A 15694-nucleotide genomic window follows, 5' to 3' on the forward strand; every position below is an offset into this window, starting at 1 on the left:
TTCTTGTCCTTGAAATACTTTCTCTTACTTGGCCTCTGAGTCACCTCTCCTTGGCTCTCCTTTACTCCAGCAGCGGCGCCTTTATATTCTCCTTTGTCTAGAGCCTTTCCATTTTTTGATTTCTAAAAGTTGTAATGCTCAGGCCTCTTCCCTGTCTAAACTCATTCCCTTTGTCATCTTATCTAGTCCCATGGCTTTAATATCATCTAAATGCTGAAAATTTACTAATTTGTATCTCCAGCACAAACCTCTCTCCCCTAAGAGAGACTCATATATACAACTGCTCACTCAGCAACTCCACTTGGATGTCCATGGATATCTCAAACTTAACACATTCAAAGCAAAATTTGTTCCTCCCTCAGTCAACCCCATTTCAGTAAATGGCTAAACCTTCTTCAGTTGCTTAGGTGAAAAAGCCTTGGAATTACTACGGACTCCTCTCTCCCATACACACATTCCATTTCCAATCCTTTAGCAAATCTGTTAATAACTCTACCCCTTTTTCTACGTACATTGCTACCACCCTGGTCTGAACCAGTATGACCTCTTCTTGGATTACTGCAGTGGTCTACTAACTGGTCTCCCTACTTCTCTCTTGCTTTTCTGAAGTACTTCCCACTCAGGAAAGTGACCAAAGTTAGCTGATCAAAACTCTCTGCTCAAAGGTGGCTTACCTCATTTGGAATAAAATCAAACGTCTTTATCATGTCTTATATAATATACATGATCCAGGCCTCTACTTTCTCTCTGATCTCATCTCCTACCTCCCAGTCCCTACATACTGTGTCTGGCTTACTAGTTCCCTTATTACTCTTTAGCCACCCTAGGCACATTCCTCAGGGCTCTTGGATTTGCTATTCCCTCTGCCTGGAACACAGAAAATGACATAGTCCAATGCCCTCATTTCATTCAGGTCTCTATTCAAATGTCAGTTAATCAAAGAGTCCTTCCTTGTTAATACAGCATCTGCCTTCATTACTCTCTGCAGCCTCAACTACACTAGTTTTTTTCTTTTAGCACCTATAACAACATGACATACTATGCTTATTTATTTGTGTCTTGTCTGCCTTCCACACTTGAGTGTAAACTCCATTCCATAAAGCAGGACTTTGGCTATCTTTTTTTTCTGCTGTGTCCCCAGAGTGTCTGGCATCTGCTAAGAGCTCATTAAAAATTTAGTGAATGAAGGAATGAACAAATATTCATGTGAACAGTTATTCAGAGAGTGGTCAGGAGCAAAAAATGAGCACTTTCCAGTTATTTTTTTTTAGGTATAAGTTTGCGTAAACTGAAGACTGAGATAATTAAGGGAGGTTTTCTCCTTTGTATCTTCTCAATGACTGTTGTTGAAAATGGTGAGTTGGTGGTGAATATGTTTTTTTGTTCCAAATTCCATATTCTACTCACAGAGGTTGTCTACTTATGTTTCAGTCATGGAAATTAAAGTCATGGATCCAGGGTTTGCCATTTATTTCACCTTCTTATGAAACCAGCAATACTGTATTTGCTTACTACATTTTACTTGAAAATGAAGATTTTTCTCTAATTAAAATTGCCTGATGCATTTTTTCTTTAAAGTCTGACCCCACTGGATCAGTTTCAAACCCTTTCTGAGTCCAGTTTCTTTCGAAGATGCTATTTTTCTTTTTAGGAATTTGAATCTCATTTTCCCCAGAACCTTCTTTTTAGGAATTTGAATCTCATTTTCCCCAGAACCTTCTTTTTATGAATAGTGCACTGTAGGTAATTTAAGCCAATGAGCCTCCGTGATAAAATTTACAAACCCACCAAGTCATTACATCTTCAAGAGTCATCACAGTGGACTCTGGACTCAGCTTCCGAAGAGCAGGCCTACTGGTCCTAGCTTTGGAGCACTCAGCCTTCTCTATCTCAGGACCTCATCTGCAAGAGAGGATAACAGCATTCGTCTCGAAACGGTGGTCTTATGAGGGTCCAATGTGATGACACCAGAGAAGCTGCTTTCAAGTATGTAAAGTATTGTGTTAATCAGGGATGTCTTGGGTTCTAATAGAAACCAGTAACAAACTAGCTTGGAGCAAAATGAGAGGAGTTGTTTTACAAACACAGGCTGTCCCACAGAACTGAAATCCAGGGAGTTGGACCTCCTGAGCTGCAGGATCCAGAAACTGGGGAGTTTGGGGGTGCTGAGTGTTATCTGTCTTTCTAAAACCCGTGGTCTCTCTTCTCTGCCCCTCTTTGAATGTCCCTTTCTTTCTTCTGACACTGCAGGCAATCTTAATCTGCATCTCCATCACACATGTACCAAAGATAGCTTTCTTAAAACTGCTCTTTGAATTCCAAATCTACATTACCTTATTAATCTCTAATTTACAGTTTACTAATTGAAGTTTCTGAGACCTCGTTTCAAATTTTCAGGAGAGAGAATTTGGTTGGCCAAATTCGGGTCAGATAGATATAGCCTCTCCCCTCCTCTGGTCACCTTCAGAAAGAGAATCGGGGGAGTTCCCTGGTGGCCTAGTGGTTAGGATTCTGGGCTTTCAGTGCCGTGGTCCGGGTTCAATCCCTGGTCCGAGAACTGAGATCTTGCAAGGCACGTGGCTTGGCAAAAAAAAAAAAAAAAAAAAAAAAAATCTAGAGAATGGGAAAAATGGGATATAATCTCTCAGCAGAAGAGCCTAAGGGAGCAGACTTTCTGAGAAGGGAGGGTGGGACAATGAAGAAACAATGAGTGTTACACAGCTCAAGTGTGATGAAAAATATTGAGAATACCACACACATCCTTATTTCCACACTTTTTTTTTTTTTTGCGGTACACAGGCCTCTCACTGCTGTGGCCTCTGCGGCATGTGGGATCTTCCCGGACCGGGGCACGAACCCGTGTCTCCTGCATCGGCAGGCGGACTCCCAACCACTGCGCCACCAGGAAAGCCCCCTTCTTTCCACACTTTTGAAAGCTTTAATCTACTCAGGATCTGCTCTGGCCATATGATTACTGGCACATTTGTAAATATGGACAGGTCTCAGAGAGCCCCGCCAACCATAGCATCCTTTCACATTATGTGTCAGATTCATGTCTCCAATATTGTCTCAGTTGCCCTCTTAAGGAACATAACCTCTTATTCTTTTTTTCCTCAGGGATGCAGTTAATTTCAATGCACATACTGTCTGCATCAAATCAAATTCTTAATCTTCCCTATTCCCTATCTCCCAAACGTTTCCCTCTGTATTAGCTCGGATTGACTATAAAATGTTATCAAATGGACCTCCAAAATATCACAGTTTAACAAAATAGAAATTCATTTTTTCTCTCGGGTCAGATCAGGGACTCGGGTTGATGGTGGCCCTATCACCTTCAACATGTGGCTTCCAAGGTTACAGTAATATTCACCTTTACAGCCCATGGGAGGGGGAAGAGAGAAGCAGAAGGGAAGGAGTCATGTGACAGGTTTTATGCACTAGGCCTGAAAGACACATATCACTTCGGCTTACATTCTGTTGGAAAACACCTAGCACCAGGCCACATTCAACAGCAAAGGAGGCTGGGAAATTGAGAGAGGATGCGCAGATGTATGCCCAGTTACAATTCCGATACCGAGGAAGAAGGTGAGGATGGAATTTGGTGGACAACTAACATTCTCTATTACGTCATCTCTCTGTGTTACTTCTCTTAATTAATGGCATTATTCTCTCAAATACCCAAGCGTGAGTCCTTAAAGCCATCCTCCATTTCTCCATCTTTCTCCAGCCCCTGTATCTGTTCTGACTACGTAAGCAAGCACACATTCATTCCTAGTTTTCCATTCCCTCCTCTGCAGTACAGCTTAAGGCCATTGTATCTCTTGCTTGAGCAACTGCAATCAGCCTGCAAAGTCACCTCCCTGTGTCAGCCCCTCCAGGCTCATCACGCCCATCCTCTACTCTGCTGTCAGATGCCACTACCGAACACAAACATCTGATTGTCCAAGACGGCGTGGGCTTCTTAACAGTTGCCTCCGCTTCCCGTCAAGGCTGTGCGTACCACATGCAAAGCATCTGCAGCTGTGCCTTCATAGCTCAGTAGCTCACACAAGACAGCCTCCTATTCTCTGTTCCAAACCCTCTTATTGTGGTCTCGTGGCTCATGCTTCTACCCTCTTGCCTCACACCCGTACTCTGCCCAACAACCAGCTCCCTTTGGGTTAAGACCAGAATGGGACGGTCCACCCAGCTTTCATTCAGCTCTGTCCCTAGACACTGTCTCTCAGGGCCCAGGCTTGCTCCGGGTCAGGAGACAAGTTTGGACAGTGATCACGATATTCTTTTCACCAAATGCTCCATTGCTTACTGAATAAAACATTTTTTTTTTAGCATGTCATCCATACACCTGCCACTGTCTGATCCCATCCGCCAATTAACACCCCTGCCAATACATCTTTATAATCTTCTTGACATTTTCCTCATTCTTCAAGACCTGACTCATATCACCTCCTTGAAGGCTTCCTCTTTCTCCCTCCTTTGTACTCTATCTTTGGACTGCATTCTTCCAGATTTTGCTTTCTGTCTCTGGAGTTTTTGTGCACATGGTGGTCTCCCCATCTAGGAGGTATACTCCCTAAAGGCAGGGACTGTGACTTCTCATCCTTAGGCCGCTGAGAATACCGCCTAGGGGAATACCTTACACATGGTAAGAGCGCGTCATTCCACTGCTTAGAACCTCCTAATGCTTCAGTGGCTTCCCCTATCACTCAGTCATTGATAAAAACCCTCCAGAGGCCTGCATGGCCTCGTAGGAGCAGATGTTCCGGGTGCTCCTCTCCCCTTGCTCCTCCATGTTCCTTGAACACATCACACAAGACCACACTTCAGAGCTTTTGTGTTTGCTGTTCCCTTTATCGGGACACTCTCCCCAGATATCTGCATGGCTGCCCTCTCTTGAGTCCTCGGGGCATCTCTCCAAGGCCACTTCCTCAATGAAGCCTTCCCCGACCACTCTAGTCCCACTGGGACCTCACAACACTCTCCTTCTCCCTCCCTTGCTTGTTCTTTCTCCATAGCATGTATCACCTCCTTATACAGTGTATATATTTCACTCATGTGTTACTGTGTATCATCTGTCTCCTCTCCCCCTACTAGAGTGTAAACTTCATCCTAGTTTAAATCTGTTTGTTTACTTCTGTATCCCCAGGGCCTCGGATATCAAAGGCACTCAACAAATCTTTGTTGAAATAAAGAATAAGCAAATTAATAGAAAATGCTCAATAAATATTTATTAAATTGAATGAGAAGTGTCAGAAACAGACGAATGTGAAATTGCTGAACTCTAAAACTATGTCGGTTTAGAAGAATAGTGAAATTGAGTGAACGTTGCCTCACCATAAACACCCTGGAGGAAGGATTAAAATTGTGTGCTTGTGGTGGGAGGGGCAACAGAGCAAGGAAACGTGCGCCTTCGCAGAAATTTGGGGCTGCCTGACTTCCCCCCTGCGAGGACCACGGACCACACCTGGGAGGCGAGCTTGCCCTGCCGCCCCGCCGGGACACTTGGCTACCACACAGGTGTTTTCTTTTAAGTTATTTTGGTCTTCCTCTCTCTCCTCAGCTGGTGAAGGACACGCAATCTTGGGTGGCTTATGGGACACTTCTCAGCTCTAAGGAGAAAACTACCAGGAGTGAAAATGACAGCAAAAACATCACCCAGGACTAGATTCTGGGTCTTGGGCCAGCAGAGCCCTTTTTAGAGCAGTGCCAGTGGAACTTTCTGTCTTCTCCCCAGGCTCCGCCTTTACGCTGTTTATTGGAAATTCTTCTCCCCCGCTCAGTCTTTTAAAGCCGCCGCCTACTTTCCGCAGGAGGATGGCGCTCTGAGCTCCCAGTTCCCTCTTCCCCCGGGGACTCCATAGTATTTTTTCACGCTTCGTCGCTACTACAGCAGACGCCTGCCTTCTCATTATTTGCTGTGCAGATCTCCGGTGCCTTGACTGTAAACAAAACACTTTAGATCATAGCAAGGTCGGAGTAAGCACAGCCTTTCTGCTGGCAGCCAGACGTCTTAAGGTGGCGTGACTGTGACTCGCTTACTTTTCAAGATTAACAAAGCGACAAAATGGTGGTCCTACATATTAGTTGAAGAAATATTCAGGGTGTGGAGGGGATAGAAGTATTCATTTTTAACTTTTCTGTAAGATATTAATTCCACGAATAAAATCAAACATCTGTGGCAAGGTGCAATCCTCTAGAATAGCTCCATTTACATATATGTGGTAGTTTGTGTATTTATGCATCTGCATTGATGCTTATATATAATATAGAATTCCGGTGTAGTCTAGCAATTGTGTAAAAATTTCAACAACAATGATCTAATTTCGGGAATAGGGTATCAATTATGGTATTGAGACCTACCCTAATTTTCCTGTCCCTCTCCCCCTCTTCTCCAACTCAGCAAACTAAGTGGGGCATTCAATGTAAAAAAATAAAGAAGATGAGACCTTTTACTTTGATCCCAGGTGAAATATTTTCTGTCGGTCAGGTAGGTAGTCCCGACCTTGAAACAAATTTTGGGCACTGCCTCCCTCACTGCTCTCTGGGTCTCACCCTGCCCTTTTGGCATCTGCATTTTAGTCAAATTAGTGCCAAGGTCATACCAAAGGCCAGTGACAGCTGTATTAAAATATCAGGGACCACAGGCCACGTCAAGGAAACATCTGTAGGCAGCCCAGGTCATGAGAAGGAGCCATTTTGAATCATTTGTAGGAGAGGGACATAGGCGAATCCAGACGAAATCCCAAACCAGTTGGGGTCATCAGGAGGGAAAGGGACAGAAAATGAACCAGCTTTAGAGTCAGGAGACCTGCCTCTAGTCTGCTACCAACTGGTTATGTGTCCCTGGACAGGAATCCTCTCGGTCTCTATTTCCTCAGTGGTAAAAAAGAGAGGGTGAACCACAGGGTTCCCAAGGTCCCTCCCAGCTCTTACATTCTGGAGTGTATGAAGCAAGGCAGGGACACAAAGTGGACGAATAATACGTGGTTAAGAAAACAAGTTAAAAGTCAAACTCATTTGTAGCATAGACGCCCAAGAAAACTGTTGTGTACAGTTGCCGTTGTGTACTGTTAGAACTGGATATTAGTTTCCAGTAAAATGTGTAACTTTGACCCAGACCAAGATCATATACGGGGTTGGGGGGAGGCAGTTAAAGACTGTGAGCTCTGTTTCAGATATGACAGCCCTGTCCATCCTGTTTTAACGTCCATCACCTTGCTCAAGATCATATTGCTTAGGTAAATTTCAAGTTGCAAAGGGGAGCAGAGATATGCCCAAGTAATCATATCAGACGTGAGAACACGGTGGTGGTGGTTTTATACATCACTTCACAATCCGGACTTTCCGGTTACTTTCACTCTTCGACGACCTGCAGCCCTCTAAAGGCGTCACTTGCATCTGAATGGTGTTCTGGGTGGGTTCCGAGAAGTGAGTCTGGTGGGAGAGAAAGGTGGAGGAAGGAAGGAACTGTTGTATTTGGCGGCGGGACTCAGGTTGAGGAAACTGCTACAACCCGGCAAAGAATTGAAAAATACAAAGAAGAGACGAGTTCCCACACGCAGCCCGTGTCAGTGGCCTTAACTGTGACTGGGAAGCAAGAACCTGGGCCAGGGGTGTAATCTCTCTCTTTTTAAACTAAATGTGTCTGAGACAATTACAAAGCTTACTGGGGACTTGGGAGACCAGGCGACGTTTTGATCTGGAAATCCTTCCTTATTTTTTACTGAGGGAGAGCTTGGGCTCAGAATACATTATAAGTGCTGCGTCTCTTCCAGGCTAATTTATAGAAAGCCGTTCGCCGTGGCTTCTCCCCTAAGCCCCCTGCCCCCCCCAGACTAGCACAGACTTCTAAGTTAAGGGTGAGCTAACCACTGCTCACCCCCACCTAAGTAAGTCACCCAGGCCGAAGGGCTCCCCGCCTCCCCCGCCGTGCGTGCGGCTGGGACCCCGGGGGAGAGCTCAGCTGGGGGCCGAGCTCCCACCGTCCGCCTCCGCCCCCCAGCTGCCCGCCCCCGCCCCCATCCCCCGCTGGGCGAGTGCGGAGAAAACAAGATCGCCGGCGAGGCGCACAACCAGCTGCCGGCAACCTTCGAGCTCCCCAGCTTTCCCGGGCTAGGAGCGGGAGGTCGGGGCTCCGGAGCAGCCGCGCGCCGGCCCGCGCAGCGCCGGGACCAGAACCCGCCGCCCCGCCGGCCCCGCTGCACAGGCCCCTCCCCGGCTCCCCGGCCGTTTGGCGAGCTTGTTTGTCTTATTTTTAATTTCTCCGAGGCCAGCCGGAGCAGGTTTGCTGGCAGCCGTGCGCCTCCAGCAGTCACGCGACCAGCCCATCTCCCGGACGCGCGCTCGGCGAGGGCGCGCACGGGAGGCGGGGAGGCGCCGCGGCCGCCCCGGGGCCACCTTAAGGCCGGGCTCGCCAGCCTCGGCGGGGCGGCTCCCGGCGCCGCGACCAATGATCTCCTCCTCTGTTTAAATAGACTTGCGGTGTCAATCATCTTCTTCTTCGTCAGCCTCCCTTCCACCGCCATATTGGGCAACTAAAAAAAGGGGGCTCGTCTTTTCGGGGTGTTTTTCTCCCCCTCCCTTGTCCCCACTCTCTCGCCGCTCCGCGACTCCGACGCCGGCAAGGTTTGGAGAGCCGCTCGGTCGGCGGGACCCGCGGGCTCGCAGCTGCCCGGACTTGGACTGGCTCTGCCCCCTCCTCTCTCCGCTGCGCTCCTCTCCCCTCCCCTCCCCGCCTCCCGCTCGCCAGTCCACTTGATCGGCGGGGACTCGGGGCTGCCTGGCCGGGGCTGCCCCTCGCCCCCTCCCCCAGCCCCGCGCGCTCCTGACGCTCGGGCACTTACTCGTCCGTGTTTGTTTCTCTTGGCTCGGAGGGCAGTCGCAGGGCTTATAAGAGGGGCTCGGGCTGGGTCGGGGCGTCTTGTTTTGTTCGTTTTGTTTTGCGAGAGCGCAAGAGAGGCGGTCGCCGAGCCCGGGGAGGAAGATGTCAAACGTGCGAGTGTCTAACGGGAGCCCGAGCTTGGAGCGGATGGACGCCAGACAGGCGGAGTACCCCAAGCCCTCGGCCTGCAGAAACCTCTTCGGCCCGGTCAATCACGAAGAGTTAACCCGGGACTTGGAGAAGCACTGTAGAGACATGGAAGAGGCCAGCCAGCGCAAGTGGAATTTTGATTTTCAGAATCACAAGCCCTTGGAGGGCAAATACGAGTGGCAAGAGGTGGAAAAGGGCAACTTGCCCGAGTTCTACTACAGACCCCCGCGGCCACCCAAAGGCGCCTGCAAGGTGCCGGCGCAGGAGGGCCAGGATGTCAGCGGGACCCGCCAGGCGGTGCCTTTAATTGGGTCTCAGGCAAACTCAGAGGACACGCATTTGGTAGACCAGAAGACTGATGCACCGGACAGCCAGACGGGGTTAGCGGAGCAGTGCACTGGGATAAGGAAGCGACCTGCCACAGACGGTAATGACCCTTTCAAATGAGTGAAATGTCTTTCTGTGTGTCTGTGTTAGCGGCACTGCTTTGCCTGCCTGAGGGTCTTTAACCTCAACTTTGTCTTCAGCGCATTCTGATTTAGCTCTGGGGGAGCGCACTTTCTTAATCTTAGGTTTGCTATTTATTTAGCTGACTGCTTGCCTGTTTATGACTTTTAAGTCAGAAGTCTGAGACTGTGTTATCTGGTAATTTTTCTAACTGAAAACATCGCGGCTCCTCCCCGCTCGCCAGCGGTAGGTATGTGACAACGTTGGGATGTTTATCAACGGCCTCCCTCTTCGCTTTGGAGAGAGAGCTTTGGGGGCGTAGAATATACTTTCTGTTATGTGAAAACAACCTCATTTTGTGCCCTTAAAGGCCACTGGGAATGACGGATCCAGGATTGTGGGTGTAGGTGGTGGGTTTTTCGTCCCCTGGTTCTTGGGTCCACTTCTGTCACCCATTGTTTTTTCTAATAAAGATTGTTTGTCTGTGTTCTTTTTAAAATTCCCTCCTGCCCTTAGATTCCTCTTCTCAAAACAAAAGAGCAAACAGAACAGAAGAAAATGTTTCAGACGGTTCCCCGAACGCGGGATCAGTGGAGCAGACGCCCAAGAAGCCGGGCCTCAGAAGGCGTCAAACGTAAAGTACTCGGTGGGTTGATTACTACGAGCAAAGCAGTGACCCCCGAATTGGGCTGCAGGAACTCGTGGGCTTTCCAGCCCCAGGATAACCCGATCTCAGTGGTGGCTGGCAGATTAGAGCTTGTGGGTTTTTGTTTGGTTTATATTTTGGAGGTCAAAAAAAGTAGGAATGGGGAAGACTGAGAATTAGTGTGGAGGTGCTGTAATTCTTCCCAGTTTCTACGTCCTGAGATCATTTTCCTTTGAAGTACCAAATGATTAGAGCAAGGGTCCCAGGCAAGTACTTGTAACCAAGGCCCTGTGGGGAAGAAGGTCAGTTCTCTGAGAGTCCCATCAAAACATGTTGGGAACAATAGGTTCTTTTTCCATCTGAACAAGAGCGGGGGTCTGCCTCCATCCCACTTCATGAGAATTCATCTCCCAGAAGACCAGGTTGACTCAGATTTTGAGCCATCCATGGAAAAATGATTTAATTCAAATAAATGATTTAATTCAAACTTTGAGGGAAAAGTGAGGCACAAATGGTTCATAGCTGGTTGTTCAAATGGTTAGAAACGTGACAAGCGAGGTATGTGGCTTCCTTTGGTTTTTATCATTTTCACAAACTCTCACTTTCCCTGTCTTCTGATAAGTTTGGGGGATGGAGAAGGAACGTGTGTATTGAAAAAAACCAAAATGGAAGGCTCAAAAATCCTAAGGTTCCGACGGAATTTCTGATAACACTGAAGTTGCAAAGCAAAAGTTAAAGTAACTGCCAGGGTAAGCAGTCCAGGAACACGTCAGCATGTGTATGCCAGTCGTGCTATAACAGGGGAATTTAGATACTTGTAGGGGAAATGGATAGTAGCTATCAGGGCTGACGGGGTAGGTGTCCCCCAAACAAGGGAAGTGGAGATTTTTGCCATCTACTAAAATATGATCAACATGAAAAGCTAATTTGAATAATTCAGCCCCCAGCTTTACGTGGATTGGTCTCCATAATGATCAGACTACATGTATTAATAGTTTGTAAACGTCTTACAGACAACGACCGTGTCCTCTTTTTTTTTTTCCAAAACACTCTCATAGCCTAGCATATAAAGAGATCCTAAGAGATGTTGATATTAACTTTTAAAATCCTCATCTATAAAAATTAAAAATTAAAAAAAGGGATGAAGGTGGGGTTCAAGTTTGTTGTATTTTTAAATCAGTGTCATATATAGGATTTCATTACATACATATTTTTCAGAGCTTATACAAAACGGCGCTATTGAACTTCTCCATCACAGCTTATATATGAAGTGGGTAAATGGGTTGAAAAAATTTTCTGAAGCAACCTTACCACCTGCAGCTCTTGTTGGTTTGTGACTTGTGGCCTAGCTCATCAGATGAGCCACAGCAAATCAGACCTACTGGATTTTGATCTGGCCCCATTCTGACATACAGAGAAGCATTTGTTAGTAAATATTGCCAGTTCAGAGAATACAGGAAATAGTAGTAAGGACCTATTCATAAGCATTCGTGTGTATATTCTACATATGACTAAGACTAAAATATTTTGAGAAAAAAAAAAGTGAATAGAATTTTCTTTGGATAGTCTTTTTAAGTGTGATTTCCAATTATTTTTCAAACTTAGAAAATTTTGCTACTCTTATGTGTTACACTTTCTGAATTTTCCTGTGTCTGTCCTTTCTCACTATCTTTGACCCCCGATTCTCTAGACCAGGGTTTCTCAACCTCTGTACTGTTGACATTTGGGGCCGAATAATTCTTTGTCGTGGGAGGCGGTCCTGCGCATTGTAGAATGTTTTGGCAGCATCCCTGACCTCTCCCAGCAGATGCCAGTAGCACCCCCTCCCCACCCAGTGTGACAACCAAAAATGTCTCCAAACATTGCCAAATGTCCCCCGGGGGTGGAGGGGGAGGCAGAATTACCCACTGTTGAGAACCACTGCTCTAGACAAAAGTCCACAGTGCAGGGGAGAGTAAAAATCCAACGAAGGAAATGTTGGATGGAGGTGACTCTGAGCACCAACTTTTAGCACGTTCTTTCTTTGCTATTGCGCAGGTATTTCCCAACAAAGACAGTAACAAAGTAATTCCCGTCACATATTGGCAATGTTGTTCTTGTGCCTTTCTCCTAATTCTTTCTTGTTTCTTTTGCAGAATTGAGAGTATGTTTCCTTGTTTATCCGATACATCACTGCTTGATGAAGCAAGGAAGATATAAATTAAACATTTTGAATACATATCGCTGACTCCACGGAGTGGACATCCCTTATAAGCACTGAACAGCAACAACCCAATAACACTAAAGTTTTAGGCACTCTTAAATCATCTGCCTCTAAAAGCATTGGATGTAGCATTGTGCAATTAGGTTTTTCCTTATTTGCTTCATTGTACTACCTGTGTATATAGTTTTTACTTTTTATGTAGCACATAAACTTTGGGGAAGGGAGGGCAGGGTGGGGCTGAGGAATTGGCATGGGGGGGTATGAAGAGCTTGCTTTGACTTAGAGCAAGGAGAAAAATATTTGACTTGCACTAAGAGAAGCAGTCTGGGGGGAAGGTTTTGTTTTCTTTAAAGATGTAATGTCCCTTTCAGTGAGAACTGATACTTCATTTAAAAAATCATCCAAATTTGAACACTGGCTGCAGATAATTGATACTTATTTTTTTACATGAAGCTTTTTTCTCATTTAGGAGCTCAGATGATTCCATTATGTAGCAGCAAATGGCTCTTTTTTTTTTTTTTTTTTTAAACAAAACTCTACTCAGTGCTCCCCGGCTTCTCCAGTCTCCCTTAAAATTGGAATTTGCCAGTTAAAGTATTCAGCTGTTCGGTAGTCACTCCAGGTACCCCTGGGCAAAAATCTGGCATGTATGGGGGGAGTTCTGAATGCTCAGAATTGACCATTTAGTTTTTATCAGATTTGTTGAGAAAATTTCTTAATTTTCTTTTCACTTCAGGGTGTGTAGACACAGTTAAAATAATTCTAAATCCTTGGATATTTTTAAAGATCTGTAAGTAACTTGACAAAAAATAATGAAATAATGTTTAATTTACAGCTTCTCATTCTGTTTGTTAATTTGCCCAAAGGAAAGTGGTGTTTTTAAAGGAAAGTGCGTATAGAGAAAAGCACCCGTGGATAGGTGAAATGTGAAATGGATACTACATCTTTAAACAGTATTTTTACACTGCCTGTGTATGTGTATGAAACAAAACCATTTGAAGTGTACCTGTGTACATAACTCTGTAAAGACACTGAAAATTATACTAACTTATTTATGTTAAAAAGAGATTTTTTTTTTTTTTAATCTAGACAATATACAAGCCAAAGCGGCATGTTTTGTGCATTTGTAAATGCTGTATTGGGTAGACTAGGTTTCCCCCCTTCTTCTTTTAAATAATATGGCTGTGCTTAAAAGGTTGCATACTGAGCCAGGTATAATTTTTTGTAATGTGTGAAAAAGATGCCAATTATTGTTACACATCAAGTAGTCAATAAAGAAAACTTCCATAGCTATTTGTTGACTTGAACTGTATGTAATGTACCTTATTAGTAAGCTTAAGGTATTTGACCTAGCTTTGTAGTCATATTTCCACAAATATAATATGAAGTGGCAAACACCTAGATAATTCAGGCCCACCACTCAGATGATGTTTATGTAGGTCCGAATGTAGTAGCCACTCTTTTCCACTTAGTTCTGTATGGGTGGACAAAGCTTTAGAAGTGGAAAGTAGGCAGGCCACATTTTCATATTAATAAGATGGTCAAAGTCTCCATTAGTTCAAATATTTACGTCTCTAGGATATGAATGTGTCAGAACCAAAAATTGTTACATAAGCGTAGACCGATCACACGTTTGCAGGATTGAAAATGAAACTAACATGGTGATTTCTCTAAATTCTGTATTTACACATGCAGTGTTGTGAGGAATTAGAGCCATTTTTCAGACCATCTAATCTACACCTCTCATCCAAAATATTCAGATATATAGGTCCTTTAGAAATGGGTGTGCATTCCACACTAATTTAGGTAGAACAGGTATGCTTCAAATTGAACTGGTCATCATACACGAACTCCTCAATTTCTAAATTTCCTGGTTATAATCTACACAACCTAAAACTGGTTAATCTGAATACCGGATCTGAGAGTTTGAGGATCCCATATACACAGAGCAAAGATATTTTTTATTTAAATAAGAAAAAAAATTAAACACGGCATTTTAAAGTCAGATTTATTAGGATAATCCCTGCAATTTGAAATTCTCCTAAAATGTGGCTAAGGTGTAAGATGAAATTATTTTTTCTAGGAATCTGCAAATGGTTAAATGCAAAAATCTGGATTTGGGTTCAATTGTTTCTCTCAAATACTTGCATTGAATTTATTGCACCCCAAAAGGGGCTCTAAACAAGATAATTTCAGCTTATTTTGACCTGAAATTGCTTATCAAAAAACAAAAAAACCAAAAAAACCCCCGGGGTTGAGTCTCTTCGACTGCCAGGAAGGGAAAAGTAGGTCCTTTGGTGGCGGGGCCACATCTTCCAAGTTGGTATTATTTTAATTAAAGACTAAAGGTGTTTTTGTGATTCCATTCAAAACACGAAGGCAGGGTGTTTTTCAGGAAGAGACTGAGAAAGCAAGAAAAACAATTCAAAATGGGGAGGAAGGAGTGGAGAGTCAGGAAATAATGAAATAAATTCTCACTGAGCCAAAAAGGATACTTTAAAAAGTGTCTCTAACAGATAGGGGGAAAAGTCCTCTTCTAATTGCTGCTTGTAACCCCTGTTTCTTTCCCAAAAAGCCATCTTTAATGTGAATTTTTAGAGATTGCGTTTTAGGAGTGCTGGGCCAGGAAGAAGTGGATGCTCGCCGCGCCAGGCACGTTCACAGGAACGCAGCCCCTAAAGTCACCGTGTCGGTCCTTCACGCGTTCTATGTCAAGTCTCCAAACGTGTTCCCGGGATTCGGAGCGTCCTCTCCCCGACCCCGGACTGCAGGGTCCGCCGCGGGCGTCCCTCCGAGGGCATGCGGCCGCCGGCGCCAGCCACCCCCTACCCCGCTACCCCGGCCACTGCGCCGTCGTCTCTCCACCCTGCCCCGCAGCCCCGCGCCGGCCCGCCGCGGCAGTTGCGGGGTCAGGCTGGCTGGAGCCTCGGGACGAAAAGGCTATCAAGTCTAGCTCCTCGTCTGCAACTGGCGGCTCCCGCACCGCCCGGATCACTGCGCGCAGTTCCCGCGCCCCGGGCGCCCGCAGGCCATGGAGGGCGGCTGCGCCTCGGCCCCCGCAGCTGGGCTGGGCGGTTTCTCCGAAACTTGCCTCCCTCATCATTTCTCCTCTGGGCTAAGAAAGAAGCGAAAACCCCCATTCCTCTCCACAATCAGACCCTGCACATCAGTACCCCGCCAACTCCAGGGCGCTGGGGAGATTTGAGCGGAGAGAAGAACCTTTCCGAATTCGTGGACCCTCCAGGGCAGCAGCCCGCTCCCACCCCCACCCCAGGCTCCAATGATCCGCAGCCCCGCGCATTTCGAAAGGCTTCTCGGCTCGCCGGCGGCCCAGGAGGGCCGCAGCCGTGCGCAGGAGGGGCCGCGC

At 45.9% G+C, this 15694-nt stretch overlaps 1 protein-coding gene across 1 annotated transcript; it reads left to right on the forward strand.

The window, feature by feature from the left end:
• Nucleotides 1-8499: 8499 nt before the first annotated feature.
• CDKN1B (cyclin dependent kinase inhibitor 1B) lies at nucleotides 8500-12861 on the forward strand. Its single transcript, XM_060024321.1, has 3 exons — nucleotides 8500-9458; nucleotides 9995-10124; nucleotides 12260-12861. Exons 1-2 carry the CDS (start codon nucleotides 8984-8986, stop codon nucleotides 10114-10116), a joined length of 597 nt encoding a protein of 198 aa, XP_059880304.1. The 5' UTR covers nucleotides 8500-8983; the 3' UTR covers nucleotides 10117-10124; nucleotides 12260-12861.
• The last annotated feature ends 2833 nt before the right edge of the window (nucleotides 12862-15694 follow it).

This window comes from Delphinus delphis, chromosome 11 (genome assembly GCF_949987515.2).
Source record: "Delphinus delphis chromosome 11, mDelDel1.2, whole genome shotgun sequence".
Taxonomy (NCBI): Eukaryota; Metazoa; Chordata; class Mammalia; order Artiodactyla; family Delphinidae; genus Delphinus; species Delphinus delphis.